The 17,553-nt window shown below is 43.0% G+C and overlaps 1 protein-coding gene across 1 annotated transcript in view; it reads right to left on the bottom strand.

The window, feature by feature from the left end:
• The window catches only part of RETREG1 (reticulophagy regulator 1), a 153,010-nt gene that overhangs the window by 106,066 nt on the left and 29,391 nt on the right, over positions 1 to 17,553 (bottom strand). The window contains exon 2 of the mRNA XM_025388724.1: positions 2,448 to 2,554. Within this exon, the coding sequence (XP_025244509.1) occupies positions 2,448 to 2,554 (107 nt within the window). The remainder of the gene's footprint in view (positions 1 to 2,447; positions 2,555 to 17,553) is intronic.

The raw sequence follows: 17,553 nt of genomic DNA on the forward strand, positions 1-17,553 counted from the left end.
GAAGTAGATGGCTACTGTGCTGAATGCCCTTTTATTTCACGCTCTTATTGACCTCTCATAAAGCCCTGTGGTATGAGGAGGGTTTCTGCCATTTTACAAGACAGAGAGGTTCAGATGGTACAGGAAGCTGACTCGTAGCTCACAAAGACATCAAGTCGCAATCCCTGGAATCCGTGATTGTCACTTCATGTGGAAAAAGGGTCTCTGCTGATGCGATTAGGTTAACAAATGTGAGATGAGAAAATCATACTGGATTATCTAGGTAGGCCCCAAATGCAATCACGAGTGTACTTACATGAGGAAGATGGAGAGGTTTGACACAGACAGAAGAGAAGGCCAGGTGAGCATGAAAGCAGAGATTGCAGTGATGCGGCTGCAAGCCATGGAATGCCTGCAACCCCCAGGAGCTGCAAGAGGCAAGGACCGGATCCTTCCTTAGAGACTCCAGAGGGAGTCAGCCCTGCCAACGCTTTGATTTGGGCCCAGTGACACTGACTTTGGACTACTGTCCTTTAGAACTTTTAGAGAAGACATTTCTGCTGTTTTGAAACACCAAGTTTGTGGCAATTTATTAAAACAGCCACAGAAACAAATGCAGTCTATCATGGGCTTCTCCACAGGTAGGAAATGGAATGAACTAGCTCAAAAACGAGGCTCTTTAGGCTGGTGTTCTTTCTACTCTACCACCTTAATTTTTCTAAAGGACTGAATCCTTGCAATGTAAAGGTTTCCTGCAATTTGTGAGCATGAAATTTCCACATCTGCATAAATATCAAGCCCATGAGTCGACAGTGGAAACAATCTGTGTGTGAGGGGCCAGGAGTGAGAGAAGGACCATTGTAAAGTCTTTCAGCTTTATCTTTGGCCTTCCACACATGTCTATATTCCTTATAATTTGTGCCCAGAGTAGGTCCAAATTTGAAGCACACTGAAAATATTCAGATGCTCAGTTTGCTTCCTGGGTCCACGTTTAGCTTATCCTACACCAAGCTAAAATGGTTGCAGATAAAATTTGTGAGTGGCTTTATCTTCTGAGATTTCCCTGAGGGAGTTCCTAGAGGGTGAAAATATTACAGTCTATTCAGAAAAACAGGCTCTCCTCTATCAGATATTAGTCAAGGCAGACGAATAAGAATCATCACAAACTGATCCACAGACCAACTCTGGCATGAAACCCTAATGCGTGGAGATGCCCCACCTCAAGGCAGCCTTGATACATGTGTGGTGAACAAGTATCACAACAAGTGCCTGTTTGGGCTGAAATTGGGGCGTTAGGTGTCTATTCCCTGAAACAGAAAAAAGGAAGGTGAAGATGGAGAGAGAGGGAAAAAAGGGAGAGAAGGAAAAGCGTGTTGAAGAATACAACTGAAATCCACAGATTCACGGAAAGCACTAAGGGCACAAAACCATATTTGTTTGCCTTCCCAGAATCCTGGGAAGGAAATATCTTCAAACCTGGAAACATACGAATGTAAAACAATGTAAAGATGGTTTATATTATGATTTAGTTTAAAAACTGTAAAGACTTAAAACATAACTGAATTTAAAGCAAATCCTCAGAACACCATGACACTAAATCCATACCAGCTGACATCCCTGGCTTTTAGTTGCCATCAGGGAGGAGATGGGTGCCTCCCATAGGGCAGGCCTCGATATCCCTGCCAGGACTATAATCCAGGCAGTTCTGATGCACATCAGTCCACACGGACCTCCACCAAAAGCGTCCCTCCATTTGGGGTGCATTTAGTGAAATTAAATGTCTCTTTGTAACCTCCTCAGGGCTATTTCTGATAAAATCTATCTTACTACATTTAGGTTTATGGGGCTTAATTATTCCCAGGAGGGCTTTTTCCAAGTTTACAAAAACTAGCTCAAACATGAGTATAAGAGGCTCCTCCAAGTATGTAAAAGGTTTGAGTCAGATTTGTAATGCAGTTAAATTACTCAAAAAGCACCTCAGGCATATTTTTTTTAAAACCAAGCTCTTGCTTTTAAACTTAAAATTATTTTATTTTTCATTATCAACTCATTCTTTTACATGTTTTTAACCATCACTTGCTTTTAAACCTTGAATTAGTTGTTTTTCTTCACTGAGGGAGAGAAAATTTTTACATAAACTAGTCCATTTTCCAGTGGCCCAGTTTCATCATGTGAGATGTAATAAATATTTAACTGTTATCCTCACTGCAGCCTACTTAAATACCAAAGTGGTATTTAAAATAGCTCTTAAGGCCAAGAGAAAAACCAGCACACACAAACCTTTTGCCCAGAAGCAGTAGCTGTAAAGACAACACCATCTCAATACATTATCATATTGAAAACAGCTAAGTCAATGCCTATATTTGCTCCTGTTCAAAGGACTAATTGGTTAATATGCCTATACAAAGATCAGAAATGCAGGCTCTAGGAAATTAAATACCATATAAATAAAAACTGAGTTTTCTTACCTCTTGTTCTAGACAAAACCATATCCTTTATTATTTGCATAATAACACGCCCCAGTATCATGACGGAAATCAGGTGATACACCCTCCATGGAGTCAATGCAAGGAACCTGCAACAGTGAAACACAAATCAGTATTTCAATTGGAGGATTTTTAACCTTTTTAAATTGAGTTTACTTCCTGCCACACAAACAAAAAATGCATTCAACAATGATTTTTTTTTTTTTTTTTGAGACAGTCTCACTCTGCTGCCCAGCCTAGAGTGCAGTGGCGTGATCTCAGCTCACTGCAACCTCAGCCTCCCTGGTTCAAGTGATTCTCCTGACTCAGCTTCTCAAGTAGCTGGGATTACAGGTGTGTGCCACCACGCCAGGCTAGTTTTTGTACTTTTAGTAGAGGCAGGGTTTCGCCATGTTGGTCAGGCTCATCACAAACTCCTTGTCTCAAGAGATCCACCCACCTTGGCCTCCCACAGTGCTGGGATTACAGGCGTGAGCCACTGCATCCGGCATGATTTCACTTTTTGAAATCACCCCAATGCAGTCTGACTGCACGAAAGCTATTTAATAGGCATTGGGCCAGGCGCAGTGGCTCATGCCTGTAATCCCAGCACTTTCTGAGTCCGAGGCAGGTGGATCATGAGGTCAGGAGATTGAGATCACGGTGAAACCCTGTCTCTACTAAGAATGCAAAAAATTAGCCAGGAGCGGTGGCAGGCACCTGTAGTCACAGCTACTCGGGAGGCTGAGGCAGGAGAATGGCATGAACCCAGGAGGTGCAGCTTGCAGTGAGCCGAGATCACGCCACTGCACTCCAGCCTGGGCAACAGAGCGAGACTCTGTCTCCAAAAAAAAAAAAAAAACAAAACAAAACATGTTATTTAATAGGCATCAAAGTCAGCAAAATGAAAGTGCCTGAGCCTGCACTCTTTCATGCTAAGTTTTCTGCTCTACCCTCTAATTTTGGGCAGAGGATCTGCTATCTCGGGTATGGACCAAAATATTGCTCCCAGTGCTGGGCTTCTCCAATAGCCGATGGAGAATGGAATTGACCTGAAACAGAGTTAGGATGGGCTGCAGAGCCAAGCTACAGGGCTCTCTAACAGACACGGAGGGGCTGCACTACAGAGGCCCTTTACTCACCGTCCTGTCTTATGTTTTCATTTATGCCCTATTCACTTCTCTAACTACTCCCACCCTCATCTCTTAAAAACAGCAGTTATGGACCGGGCATGGTGGCTCACGTCTGTAATCCCAGCCTTTTGGGAGGCCGAGGCAGGCGGATCACAAGGTCAAGAGATCGAGACCATCCTGGCCAACATGGTGAAACCCCATCTCTACTAAAAATACAAAAATTAGCCAGGTGTGGTGGCGTGTGCCTGTAGTCCCAGGTACTTGGAGGCCAAGGCAGGAAAATCGCTTGAACCAGGGAGGCAGAGGTTGCAGTGAGCCAAGATCGCACCACTGCACTCCAGCCTAGTGACAGAGCAAGACTCCATCTCAAAAAAAATACATATATATATGTATATGTATGTGTATATATGTGTATATATGTATACATATTTATGTGGGTATGTATATGTATATGTGTGTATATACATATAGCAGTTATTTTTTTTTTTTTTTTTTTTTTTTTTTTTTTTTTTTGTTGGGTTTTTTTTTTTCACCCAGGCTGGAGTGCAGTGGCCGGATCTCAGCTCACTGCAAGCTCCGCCTCCCGGGTTCCCGCCATTCTCCTGCCTCAGCCTCCCGAGTAGCTGGGACTACAGGCGCCGCCACCTCGCCCGGCTAGTTTTTTGTATTTTTTAGTAGAGACGGGGTTTCACCGGGTTAGCCAGGATGGTCTCGATCTCCTGACCTCGTGATCCACCCGTCTCGGCCTCCCAAAGTGCTGGGATTACAGGCTTGAGCCACCGCGCCCGGCCATATAGCAGTTATTAAAGATCCAGTTTGCTAACTCTTTAAGATCATGCTCCCCTTTTGCTACCTGTCTACCTCCTCTCTGGAGGGAAACAAACTAAAAATTATTGACCATGAGCAGCACACAAACCCTGCAATGCTTTTTTTTTTAGTGTGTTTATAAAGAAGTGAATGGCAAAGAAGTCATGAGGAGTGTTGAGCCTTCACATCAGATTAGAGGTCTGTTTACACAAGTTAACTGGCCAAGCTGACAATGAATATTAACTTTGATAGAATCAGAACTCATAGAAAAATTAATTTAATAAATGTTTAAGACTGTTTGCAAGGCTATAAAGAGAAGAACACACGAATACCGCCTTCTGCAAACTTGCTTTCTCATCAGACAAACACAGGCCAAGCTGACAAAGTCCAAGGCAGGCAAGGCTTAAGTGCTGTCACAGAAACGTGCAGAGAACAGGGAGGGGCGCAGGGAGAGGGAGAACAGATTCGCTCCAAAGCAGGGAAGGGTTTTTGGGGGTTTTTTTTGTTTTTTTGGGTGGTTTTTTTTTTTTTTCTGAGACGGAGTTTCACTCTTGCTGCCTAGACTGGAGTGCAGTGACACAATCTCAGCTCACTGCAACCTTCTCCTCTCAGGTTCAAGTGGTTCTCCTGCCTCAGCCGCCCTAGTAGCTGGAAATATAGGTGTCCACCACCATGTCCAGCTAATTCTTTTGTATTTTTAGTAGAGATGGGGTTTCACCATGTTGGCCAGGCTGGTCTCAAACTCCTGACTTCAGGTGATCCACCAGCCTCGGCCTCCCAAAGTGCTGGGATTACAGGCACAAGCCACAGCGCCCAGCCAGGAAGGTTGTATAGAAGCAGCACTCAAACTTGGTCTGGGGAGATGGATTCAATTCCGATGAAAATAGAGGCTCCTCCAATTAGAGAATACAACATGAACAGAAGACCAGACTCAGGGAAGGGTGAAGTACCTGTGGCACGTCGAGCAATCTGGGGTGGACTCAGCAGGAAGAGAAAGCAAAAGGAGAGGGTTGGGAGACTGGCAGAGAGACAAGATTGGGGAGACAGGCTCAGGGAAGACTGTGGCAGGCAGAATGCAGCAGTAAGTCTTACGCTACAAGTAATAGAGAGAAAGCCAAAGGTATACAGCAGGGAGGTGAAATGATGGGTGATTTAGGGAAATGTCTGAAGGCAACAGGAAGGATGTGATGGGGTAGGGAGGAAGCATGGAGTCCAGACCATCTACTAGAAGGTCGTGCAGTATGTTTGGCGAAAAGCAGATCAACATGAGATGCTGGGTGACATGGTGAGTAACGCCCTCCACCAGAAGGTGGTCAACCCAAGCTCTCGCTGGTTCAAATGCTGTGTGTATGGCCTGGGCCGGCAAAATGAGCAGGTGGACTAGGTCAGTGTTTCTTAAATAACTGTCTGCGACCGCTGCCAGGTTGGCTGCCTGGAAAACTTGTTAAAATGTAGACTCCCAGGCCCCAGGCTCCTCCTCCCAGGCCCCCTGAAACAGGTGGTATGATTACTAGTATTTGCATCTAATAAATATTTATTGATTGCCTACATTGCACCAAGCACTGTGCTACCAAAAGGGAATGGTGAATTAGGAGCATAGAAAGATGGAACAGACATAAAAGACGTAAGTTACAGAATAAAATGCCGCAGTCCATGTCTTCAGCGACAATCATTTGTTCCTCCACTAAATCTGTCCCTCCCCTAAGGAGCCACCACTTGCTCTATTTTTTGCAGCTCTTGTTTGTTTTAAGCAAGGTTGCACCCTGGTGTTTGCTTGGTTTGGGGCCAGCCTCCTTACTCTCAGTTCAGGATCCATTCTTGCCCTTGTTCATGGGCTGGACGCTCCCAGTTTTCCCCACCTCACGGTGAAGTGACAGATTTCATAGTGACCCACAATAAGAAACTCATTTATATTTACGTACATATAAATGAAAAACAGGTTTTGAAAAACAATATTTTCCTTCCAGCTCATAATGCAGTTCAACGTTTTCCATTCAATTCTGTTATGTGTTTAAATGCCGACTGTGAATCACTCGCCTGACTCAGGGCCACTAATGAGCTGTAATGCGCACGCAGCTCGGCTCACATGGCATGAGACAGAACCTGCAAATGTTCGACCAGCACGCTTCCTTAGAATGGCTTTCTTTGCAGGGTCAGGCAAAGCCCTAGCAGAGACACAAAGCTCCCTCAAGTTTAAAAGCCTTTACAGCTGGCCAGGAAGCCATTTAAGCATCAAAACCAATGAAATGCAAAACCAACTGAAGCAGTGAAGGCCGTTAGTTATTCTTTTAGTGGAAGTCACAAACTTCCAAGAATAATAAAAAAAGAAAATTAGGTAATGCCAGGACTGCAACCCACAGGCCAGTCTGCCAGACTTCATTTGGAAGGCATTGCCTTAGCAACTCCAAAGAGCACTCGGCATGTCTGTCCATTCTGTGTCCTGGGCAAGGGCCCAGTTGGCATCTTGGCCAAGGTCTTGTTGGTCATTGAGAATCCTCAGTTAGCTGAGAAGACAAGCCCAGCAATTGCTTAGGAAGGTAATGCCAAACTGTATGGGATTAAGTATTTGATTCTTTGGTGGGTTAGTGTCATATAAACATGTTTGAGAAACGAAACCCTAAGAGAATAATCTGTATGTAGAAAAATCTGAGCACTTTTGGTACTTTAATTATTTATAATGTTTAAGATGATTTGTCTCAGGGCTCCACTTCAAAATATGTAGCTGAGTAATTTAGACTTGTGTGGAAATTAAAATCTTACAAACACTTATGAGTTTTTTCTTGTTTATTCATTTTTCAAGTAGTACTTAATATTTGGGAGGGTTTGGGTTGTTAGACAAAGTAATTTTTAAAAAGTTTTTGTTTTGGTAAACTTCAAAGATACACAAAAAGAGAGGCCAGAGTATAATAAACCCAGTTTCAACAATTCTCCATTCATGGGTAATCTTGTTTCTTCCATATTTCCACCCACTAAGTTCATCCTTCCCCTGAAATTATTTGAAGCAAATCCCAAACATCATGTAATTTAATCTGCAAATACTGCCATTTATCTTCAAAAACAATTTTTTTTTTTTTTTTGAGACGGAGTCTTGCTCTGTCACCAGGCTGGAGTGCAGTGGCGTAATCTTGGCTCACTGCAACTCTGCCTCCTAGGTTCAAGCAATTCTCCTGCCTCAGCTGCTTGAGCAGCTGGGACTACAGCCACATACAACCATGCCCAGCTAGTTTTTGTACTTTTAGTAGAGATGGGGTTTCACCATGTTGGCCAGGATGGTCTCGATCTCCTGACCTCGTAATCCGCCCACCTCCACCTCCCAAAGTGCTGGGATTACAGGCAGGACCACCGTGCCCAGCCAAAAACAAGATATTTTTAACCAAACAACAATACCACTATCACATCTAAAAAATTACTTTAATTCTTAATGTCATATCCTGTCTTAATATGATATCCTGTCAAGGTTCATATTGCCCCACTCATTTTTGTGTGTGCACGCAGACACACACACACACACATACACACAGACTGAAACAGGATCTGAAAAAGTCATCTGCTGAAATTGGCAGATGTGGATTTTAAGTGTCCTGGACCTTTATAGGTCCCCTGCTGTCTTTTTTTCTTTCTTAATTCTTGAAATTTTTTTGTGGAAGAAACAGGCTCATTTGTCCAATAAGGTTTTCCAGATTCTGGGAATCGTCTGTTGTATCCTTGTGGTTTGGTTTAACATTTTCCTTGATCCTTTGTGTAGCCTGTAAGTTGGCAGGTGGATCTAGAGGCTTGATAAGACTTAGGTTCTTTTTTTTTTTTTCCCTGTAAAACCCAAAGATAGGTGGTAGTGCCTGTTTCCATCAAGAGGCAAGCAGACTGGGTGTGTTGGTGGCTACACTTGCACCACTGGCAGCCACAGACAATCCCTGCCTAGTGACCGATTCCTCAGAGGCTACATGGGGGTGACGGCCCTTCACTCCTGCTTCGGGTATTAGCTGGATCACAGCTAGAAAGAGAAACTTCCCCTCATCAAGGTCCAATTACCCTGAGAGGTGGAGCTCGTCGGAAAGGCAGCATCAGTTCTTGAGTTCTTCCCTTTATTTTACCAGTTTTTTCAAGATAGTGAAGCAGTTCCCTAGTGTCCTCTAACAGTGACTGATATGGTATGGCTATGTCCCCACCCGGATCTCATCTTGAATTGTAGCTCTCATAATTCCCATGTGTTGTGGGAGGGACCCAGTGGGAGATAATTGAATCATAGGGGCAGTTTCCCCCATACTGTTCTTGTAGGACTGAAAAAGTCTCATGAGATCTGACAGTTTTATCAGGGAAACCCCTTTTGCTTGGCTCTCATTCTCTCTGGCTTGCCACGATGCAAGACGTGTCTTTCACCTTCCACCATGATTGTGAGGCCTCCCCAGCCATGTGGTAGAGTGAGTCCATTAAACCTCTTTTTCTTGATAAATTACCCAGTCTCGAGTATGTCTTTATCAGCAGCGTGAAAACAGACAAATACGTTTTCTTATTCCTTTTTTTCCTGTTATTATGAACTCAAGAGTTTGAACATATTTGACTTGTTTCAATCACTGCAGGGTTATCCTTATTGATGCTCCAGCTACCCCGTCTTACTCAGGTCGCCTCTCAGGTCTTTCTTCGGCACAACCTTAGTTATTCTGACAATAAAGTACTTTAAAGGGATATAGAAAATACAACATTTACGAATGTACTTTAAAATGTTCAAAGGAATATAACTCAACTAACTCAACTATTTAATAAAACTAATCACTTAATAAAACAATCATTTGTTATTTAATGAAACAGACTCTCTTGAACATGTTTACAATGTGCTAGATTTATAACAAAATAATGTTTTGTTAGCTAAAACGGAAAGTTCAAAGAAAAGGCAAGCTTTAAATTTGTAATTTTATAAAATCAAAGTTTATTCTTTAAAAAGTAATAGAACAAAATTGTTTCTAACCGATCTTTACATGGAAACTGTCCTATAAGGACATCAAAAAACAATCCCCATCTGCCGGGCGTGGGCGATCCTGACACAAGCACGCTGTGGCATCACTCAGGGAAGGACTATCACAGAATCACAGAGCTGGAAGGAGCTCAGAGGTCATCTGATTTACTTTCATCTGATCCACGAATCCCCTCAGCTGCAATCAACTACCTCCACTTAAATAGATCTCATGCCAGGAAGCTCAACATTTCTTGCAGCATTCAATTTCCGGCAGCATCCTATTATTACTGGGGGAGGCAGGGAATTCTGTTTCCATTCCATTCATCAGCATCTGTCACACACTGGGCTAGCTGCTGGGAAAACACTGGTGACCCAATCCCAGCCTGCCCTTGCAAAGCCAGGAAAGCAGACAGGTAAATAACTGTGTTTAACCAAAGTGCTATTCGGGATGCTGTGGGGGCAGAAAACAGAGCCAGTAACTACATAAAGAAGCCAGAGAAAGCTCTAGAGAAGGTGGCATTTAAACTTTGACTTCAAAAGACATCTGATTTGGCCAGGTAGAAAAGAGACCAATGCATTCCAGGCTGGGGAACAGTGTACCCAAAGGGAACTGCAAAAGAGCCACAAGACTAGAGCCTGAATTAGAAAGGTTACCCTTAACCTTTGTCTCCTCCACTCTGAGGCGCTGGTTACAAACTGCAGAACCAAATGCAGGATGAATAGCACAGCTGATGTTCAGTGAGCACAGGACTGTTCTAAGAGACTTATCTGGAGTCACTCATTTAATCCTGTATCCCTTCAGGAAGGGATCGTCATTAAACCTATTTTACAGATGAGCAAAGAGGTTGAGAAACTTGCTCAAGGCCCCAAGACAAAGGAGACGCAGGACAAGGATATGAATCCAGGCAGCCTGGCTTTAAGCCAGCTCTTGCCATTCTGCTAAATGGCTGCTGGACACAAATGTCTGCCTCTTAATCTGCCTGCTCCCACATGAAAAGGGCTGGAAGAACTGGCACCAATTTACAGCCTTTTCTTTTTTTTACATATTTTAGAGCAGTTTTTAGAGCATTCTACGGGTTTTGACAAATGCATAATGACATATATCCAAAATTATAATATCATACAGAATAGTTTTCTTGCCCTAAAAGTCCCCTGTCCCCCATCTATTCATTCCTCTCTCTCCCAAGCTCTTGGCAACCACTGACCTTTCGACTATCTTCATAGTTTTGCCTTTTCCAGAATGTTCTATAGTTGTAATCACACAGTATGTAGCTTTTTCCTACTGGTTTCTTTCATTTAGCAAAATGCATTGAAGCTTCCTCTGAGTGTTTTTGTGGCATGATAACACATTTATTTTGATCACTGAATAATATTCTATTATATAATATACTAAAATTTATCCATTCACCTTTCGAAGGACATCTTGGTTGCTTCCAATTTTTGGCAATTATGAATAAAGCTGCTATAAACATCCATGTGCAGGATTTTGTATGGACATAAGTTTTCAACTCATTTTGGCATGGCCTTTTAAAAAATTTTAACAGTTCCATCAGCATGCTGGCTGAAGTCGAATTCACAGGCAGTTAAAACTCCCAAGGGTTCTAATTTTCAGATACCATTTTTGAATCTAAATATGTCCTATGCAGTTTGTTCTTGTTTGACACGTCCCACATTCAAACCTATGGACTTTCGTGGTGACATCAATCACATCTGTTCTCTGGCCCAGCTTCAGGACACCATGTGTGTTCTATCTGGACATCATCAGTCCTCATCCACACTACCGATCAAAGATATTGATCAGTACTGGAGTCCTGTCACTCTCCATTAGCAGAGTGACCTAGATTACTCCTCAGCAGACAATCCAGTCTGCCACTATGTGCTTGTCCATATCATTCCATCTTATCCACAAAGACAGAATTCGCTTTTCTCAAACACCTTGCTGAAGCCTCCAGCATTCTGAAGGGCTAAGTATCTGTAAGTGCAGATTTGCTTGACTGCTGCTGAAAATTACTTTGAAGTATGTAATAGTTCTCTGTAGAAGAACTAAATACCATCAGACTCTGCCAAAAATATCATGGCATGCAGCCTGAGCCAAAGCCCCAGGGTCACCTTGCTGATCTGCCCATTCACAGAATACACGGAAACGTGTGGTAACCATGGAGGAATTCCGAAGTGAAAATAGCCACACACAGGCTGTCAGAGGATTCTTGAAAGCTGCAGAATAATTATCACGAGGGGGAATGTGGTCCAAGTACAGGCTGCCCAGAAGACCATGAGGGCAGGGTGATCGAGTACAGACTTAGAAGAGGGAGGTCTGTGGGTGTGCGCCATCCTCACTAGAGGGGTGCCTTAATTTTCAAAGTGAAAATTAAGTGAAAATGCAGACACCTCACCTGGGCTAAGGAAGTCGATAACCCCCTTCCCAGACAAATGGGGGCTCTCCAAGATATTGCAACTTCCACTCCAGGCCATGTTCAGGACCTGGATCCAGGACAGGTGAGAGGCCCCTGCCTAGTCACCCGCTGAATGCACCACGTCGCTGCCAACCCAGGTGATGACAGTCACCACCTGCCTGGCAGCTGCAGGGCACACAACCCCTCATGTTCAGGCCTTCTCAAGGGGCAGACAGACACAATGGAATACAAGACTTCCCTGCTGATGCAATTGACCGCCGCCCTGGGCAGTCACACAGGGTGGGATTGGAAGGGAGAGGCTGGGCAGGGCCAGGGCACCAACTGGCTAGAAGTGCATGGTCAAGAAACCATCTTGGGGAATGGGGAGATGGGGAGGGAGGCCAGTGGGAGGCAGGACTGCACGTGAGCTGAGGCTCCAATCCCCCATGCATGCTCCACTGCCCCCTCACATTTCACTTACAAAACACAAATTCAAAGAACATAGTGATAAGAATCACAATTGTTGGCATTCATCCCCAAGTGACGGGCCTTCCCCAGGCCCTGCGCGGCTGCCTAGGTCACTCTCCCATTTAGCCAGCCCCACCCTCACTGGATCCTGGTTCTAGGTAAGATCTGCACCACAGTGACCAATAAAGGCTTTTTTATCGTTGAAACACTTTTTAAGTTCAGGAAAAAACACACACACACACACACACACACACACACACACACATACACAAAGAAAAATACAAGACCACTGCTGGCCCTTGTCTTTATCCGAATTAGCCCAGGAACTTGTGACCACATCAATGGATCCTAGAACCCAAGAGAACAGAAGCAATATTTCCACCAATCCCTAAGTCTCCAGCCATCAGAAACACCTCTCTACAGCCTGATGGCCTTTTTATAACCAATTAAAATTTTTTAAAAACCTACGATACATTTTTAAATTAAAATACCATTTATTTAGTGAGCGTTACACGTTCTTTTAGCTGAATAGAATACAACCTTTTTAAACATTTTATTTGATTTAAAGTTCCAGGGTACATGTGCAGGATGTGCAGGTTTGTTACACAGGTAAATGCGTGCCATGGTGGTTTGCTGCACCTATCAACCCATCACCTAGGTATTAAGTCCGGCATGCATTAGCTGTTTTTTGAATAGGATACAACTTTTATTTGAAAAGCATATTTCAGACTTGGGAGACTAAAGCGAACATTATATATGACCATTATAATATACATGCACATATGATAGGTAAACATTACATATGACAATTCTATGCTATACATAAATATATAAAAGTCTGTGTGTATAATAAATACCCCATTTGTCACAGAAAGACATACTGTGTGGTTTAGCTAAAATTGGAAAAGTACAGTTCTCTAAATCACTATATGCACGTTCTTTTAGCAAGTTAGGGCCTATTTCTGCATAGTAATGTGATAACCGCTCTAAAAAAAAGAACCCACATCACACAGGTGATTCATGTTTAGCTTGTGATGACCACAGCCTATATTTGATAAATGTGTCTATTTGCTTTTTTCTTTTTTTATTTCTTCTATTTTTTTTTCTATTCCATTCCCAGATTCAGTAACATTATTTTGAATTTTAATCTGGTTTGCAAGTAACCAACTGCCTTATCCCACTTGGTACTGGTGGGATAGTTTATAGGACTGGTCTCTATTCAGATATCTGGGTCAGGGAAGAATTAAGATCCCATCCTTATACTCAGAGACAAAGGAGAGTGTCAGAGCAGCAGGTAAAGATGCAGAGAAAGCTTCAAAACTGTCAGGCGAAACCCTCTGCTCACAGTTAAAAAAAAAAAAAAAAAAAAAAATGGCATGGGTAATCCCCGGCTTATTTCCATATCGGAACGCACCATGATTTTAAGAGGAACCTTTTCCTATCAAATTTCAGGCTTTGACAAATATCAAAATTAGTCTGCACTGGTCGGTCAGAAGCCCCCTGAGAGTGAAGCACTCATTCCACAAAGATGCCCAGCAGGGAAAATGACGGGCTGTCGAAATAATTTACTCTTGGGTAAGCCAGTATCTTCCCTCTCTCTGCATGGATCACTCGGACCCCTGCCATTCGGCCCTTCCTTGTGCCTTTATGGATTCTTGAGCATTCCACACCCACGTGGAGCTCTGGGTGCAGCTGCTCTGGACAGACACCTGTACCTGCTCAGGATCGGTAATGCAGGAGGTCACAGCAAAGAGGCCAGGCCGACCAGAAGGCAGGGACAGGTGCTGGGCTATGTGGACAATTTACACAATGAAAAAGAAAGTGAAGGTACTCGAGTGACCTTCTGTTGACCTGCACTCAGTGGCTAACTACAAAAAATATTTTTGGGCCGAGCACAGTGGCTCACAGCTGTAATCCCAGCACTTTGGGAGGCCGAGGCAGGCGGATCACTTGAGCCCAAGAGTTCAATCAAGACCAGCCTGGGCAACAATGGTAACACCCCATCTCTACCAAAAACACACACACAAAAAAAGGATCTGGGTGTGGTGGCATGCACCTGTAGCCCCAGATACTAGGGAGACAGAGGTGGGAGAATCGCTTGAACCCAGGAGCTGGAATTGCAGTGAGTCAAGATTGCACCAGTGCACTCCAGCCTGGATGATAGAGGGAGACTCTGTCTGAAAAAAATAGATAGATAGATAGATAGATAGATAGATAGATAGATAGATAATTTTTTGACTAGTTGTGTATCCATTTGACAAGGAAAATTTTCCATTACTCCATGATGAGTTTTGCAAGGCCAAATTAAATGGCTTAATAGGATAAATTTCCTACAAAGCAAAGAAAAATAGTTCATACACACACAAACCTTGTTTGGTAATGGATTAAAAAAACAAGACTTAGTTCTTTCCATGTGTAAAAAACCTAACCCTCATTTCTGGGTAAAGCACAGCCCATTTTGTACTATGAAATGAATGCTGTCAACAGCTAAAACATACATTTTTTTATCTTCAAAGAAAGAACATCTATGGATAAAAGCATTGGAACTCTTCATAGTTCTTTTATGGAAATTAATCTGCATGATTTGCTTTGTAACTCTTAAAATGGAGATCCGAAAATAGGGTTTTACTTTCTTTTGCCAAAATATACATAAGTGCAGCCATAAAAAGGAAGGAAATAATGGCATTCGCAACAACCTGGATGGAATTGGAGACCATTATTCTAAGTGAAGTAACTCAGGAATGGAAAACCAAACATTGTATGTTTTCACTCATAAATGGGAGCTAAGCTATGAGGACACGAAGGCATAATAATGACACGATGGGCTTCGGAGACTCAGGAGAAAGGGTGGAGGGGGGTGAGGGACAGAAGATTACATATTGGGCAGTATACACAGCTCCAGTGATGGGTGCCCCAAAATCTCAGAAATCACCACTAAAGAATTTGTTCATGTAATCAAATGCCACCTGTTCCCCAAAAACCTATGAAAATTTTAAAAATTAAGATTTTACACAGAAAATCAGAATCATTGAATATGAAAGCCAGAAAGGATCTTAAAGGTCAAGTAGCAATCCCTCCATTCAATTTAAATGTTCATTAAATATTGATTGAATAAATGATTTAAAAAATGAAATATATATAACTGTAGACCTAGCCTAAACTGAGTTCTTAACGTCTCCTGGCTTTATTTAATATTACAGTGGCTCTAATTGTGAAAGAAAATAGGGTCTCATAAGGCATAATGATTTACCAAACATTATTCGAAGTCCAGATCATCACATTTTGCCGGAAGATAATTATCTTCTCAAGAGTTAGACATACCTGCAGCCATCTATCATAATATCACAAAATTCAGACTTTCAACTAAAGTTGGCTTTAATTTCTCCTGGCCTTTTATGCAGACTCTGCAAAATTAGCAACTGAAGATGCTGTGTGAAATTAAATTATGCACTATTAAGGAAAAAAAGCTGCCAAATAAATAAAAACCCTCTCAATTGTAATATGTATCCCATTTTCAGAGCTGTTTAAAACATGTATGTGTGTTGGCTGAGGGGGATATATTTCTTAAACATGAATACATAGTTTTAAATAATTTGGAAAGGACGGTCATCAGAAAATGGAGAAAAAGCAATAACAATTTAATTGCAAATCTGGGATTAAATGGAACTCAGAAGCCTTTTTTTTCCCCTAGAGAAGTACTTCTTTAGTTGTGATGGCCAAGAAAATGAATTACAAGCATCAGAGGAGAGGAAAAGAGGGTGGTAGGTAACAGACTTCTTTCTCTAGAGAGATGAGAAATTCTGGAAGATATCAATCAGCAGGGAAATGCTGGGTAGTAACAATCAGAGTCTGCTGCAGTGGAGGAGGGGAACAACCTTGCTCTAGGAGAAGCACATCATGATAATCCAGCGAATTCAGGGAATGTGCCCAAGTCAGCAAGGCGTGGTGGACAAACAGACGAGACAGTGGGGAGGAGCAGCAGGGAGTCTGTGTTCTGTTTGCGTTCTTGTGCCCAAAGAGTAGGAGAAACCAAGGGCATGGCTAGGATGGAACCAAGGCCATCTGAGGTCAAGGCCAAGAGAAATTGGGCATGCGCTACTGTGCATCCTTGCACTGGAATTACGAGAAAAGCCATGGGTAAATCAAGTCACGGGCACCCTAGGGCAGTGCAATGTGCTCCTTAGCTCCACCTAGTGTATAAACTGAGTATCTGCCCATTCCTATTACTTCCACCTTCTACCTGACCTGGTCACAGCAGGGAAGGGGACTTCAAGGCAGGGCGGGTGAGTCAAGTTCTGCAGCCCACTCCAGCTGAGCTAGGTACTAGGCCATTCTTGCACTGCTATAAAGAAATACCTGAGACTGGGTAAATTATAAAGAAAAGAGATTTAACTGGCTCGTGGTTCTGCAGGCTGTACAGGAAGCATGGGGCCAGCATCTGCTCGGCTTCTGATGAGGCCTCAGAAAACTTACGATCATGGTGAAAGGCGAAGGGGGCAGCAGACATCTCACATGGTGGGAGCAGTAGCAAGAGGGAGTGCGGGGAGGGCGCGCCACACATTTAAACTACCAGGTCTTGAGAGAACTTACTATCCTGAGAACAGCACCAAGCCCTGAGGGATCCACCCCCATCACCCAAACACCTCCCACCAGGCCCCACCTCCAACACTGGGGTTCACATTGCAACCTGAGATCTGGGCAGCAATAAATATCCAAACTATATCAGCTAGCCATAAGTTAAATACTAACTACCAGATTCAGTCACAGAAAGGAGCTGTAAGAAGAAAAATGAGTAACAGATCAAAGTCATACACTGCAACGTTGTGCAGGATGTTAAGAGGGAAGAAAGGAAGAAACGGTGTAGCAGGAGGTACAGAGAAGAAAGAAGAAATAACCTAATGAAGGCCAGGAAGCCATGGTAATGCGAAGCTGGGTTTTTATGCAAATGGAAATCTTTGTGTCTTTTATCTTTTATGCAAATGGCATCTTTGTGTCTGCCCAGTGGGAACTTACAATATGAATGTGGGACCCTAATCACAGTTGGGTGGAGGGTCTAGCATGGCCAGTGAGAAACACCTCCACATCCTCTGCCTCGGTATTTTCATCTTTAAATTAAGGCACTTGCTAGATAAGCCCTTCCTAAAACTGCCTCATCATCATCAGAATTACTTGGGGCATTTTTTTTTTTTTACTTTGACCCGTCACAAGCATTTTTAGAAATTGCAGATTCCTGGGCCCCACTCTGGACCTGGTAGGTCAGAGCTCCAAGGAGAGGTACAGGAACCTACACGCTAACAGTCAGATTTACGAACCAGTGGACTGCGAAGGTGTCTCAGGGCCTTTCCCATTCAAATATT

This window comes from Theropithecus gelada, chromosome 6, assembly GCF_003255815.1.
Source record: "Theropithecus gelada isolate Dixy chromosome 6, Tgel_1.0, whole genome shotgun sequence".
Taxonomy (NCBI): Eukaryota; Metazoa; Chordata; class Mammalia; order Primates; family Cercopithecidae; genus Theropithecus; species Theropithecus gelada.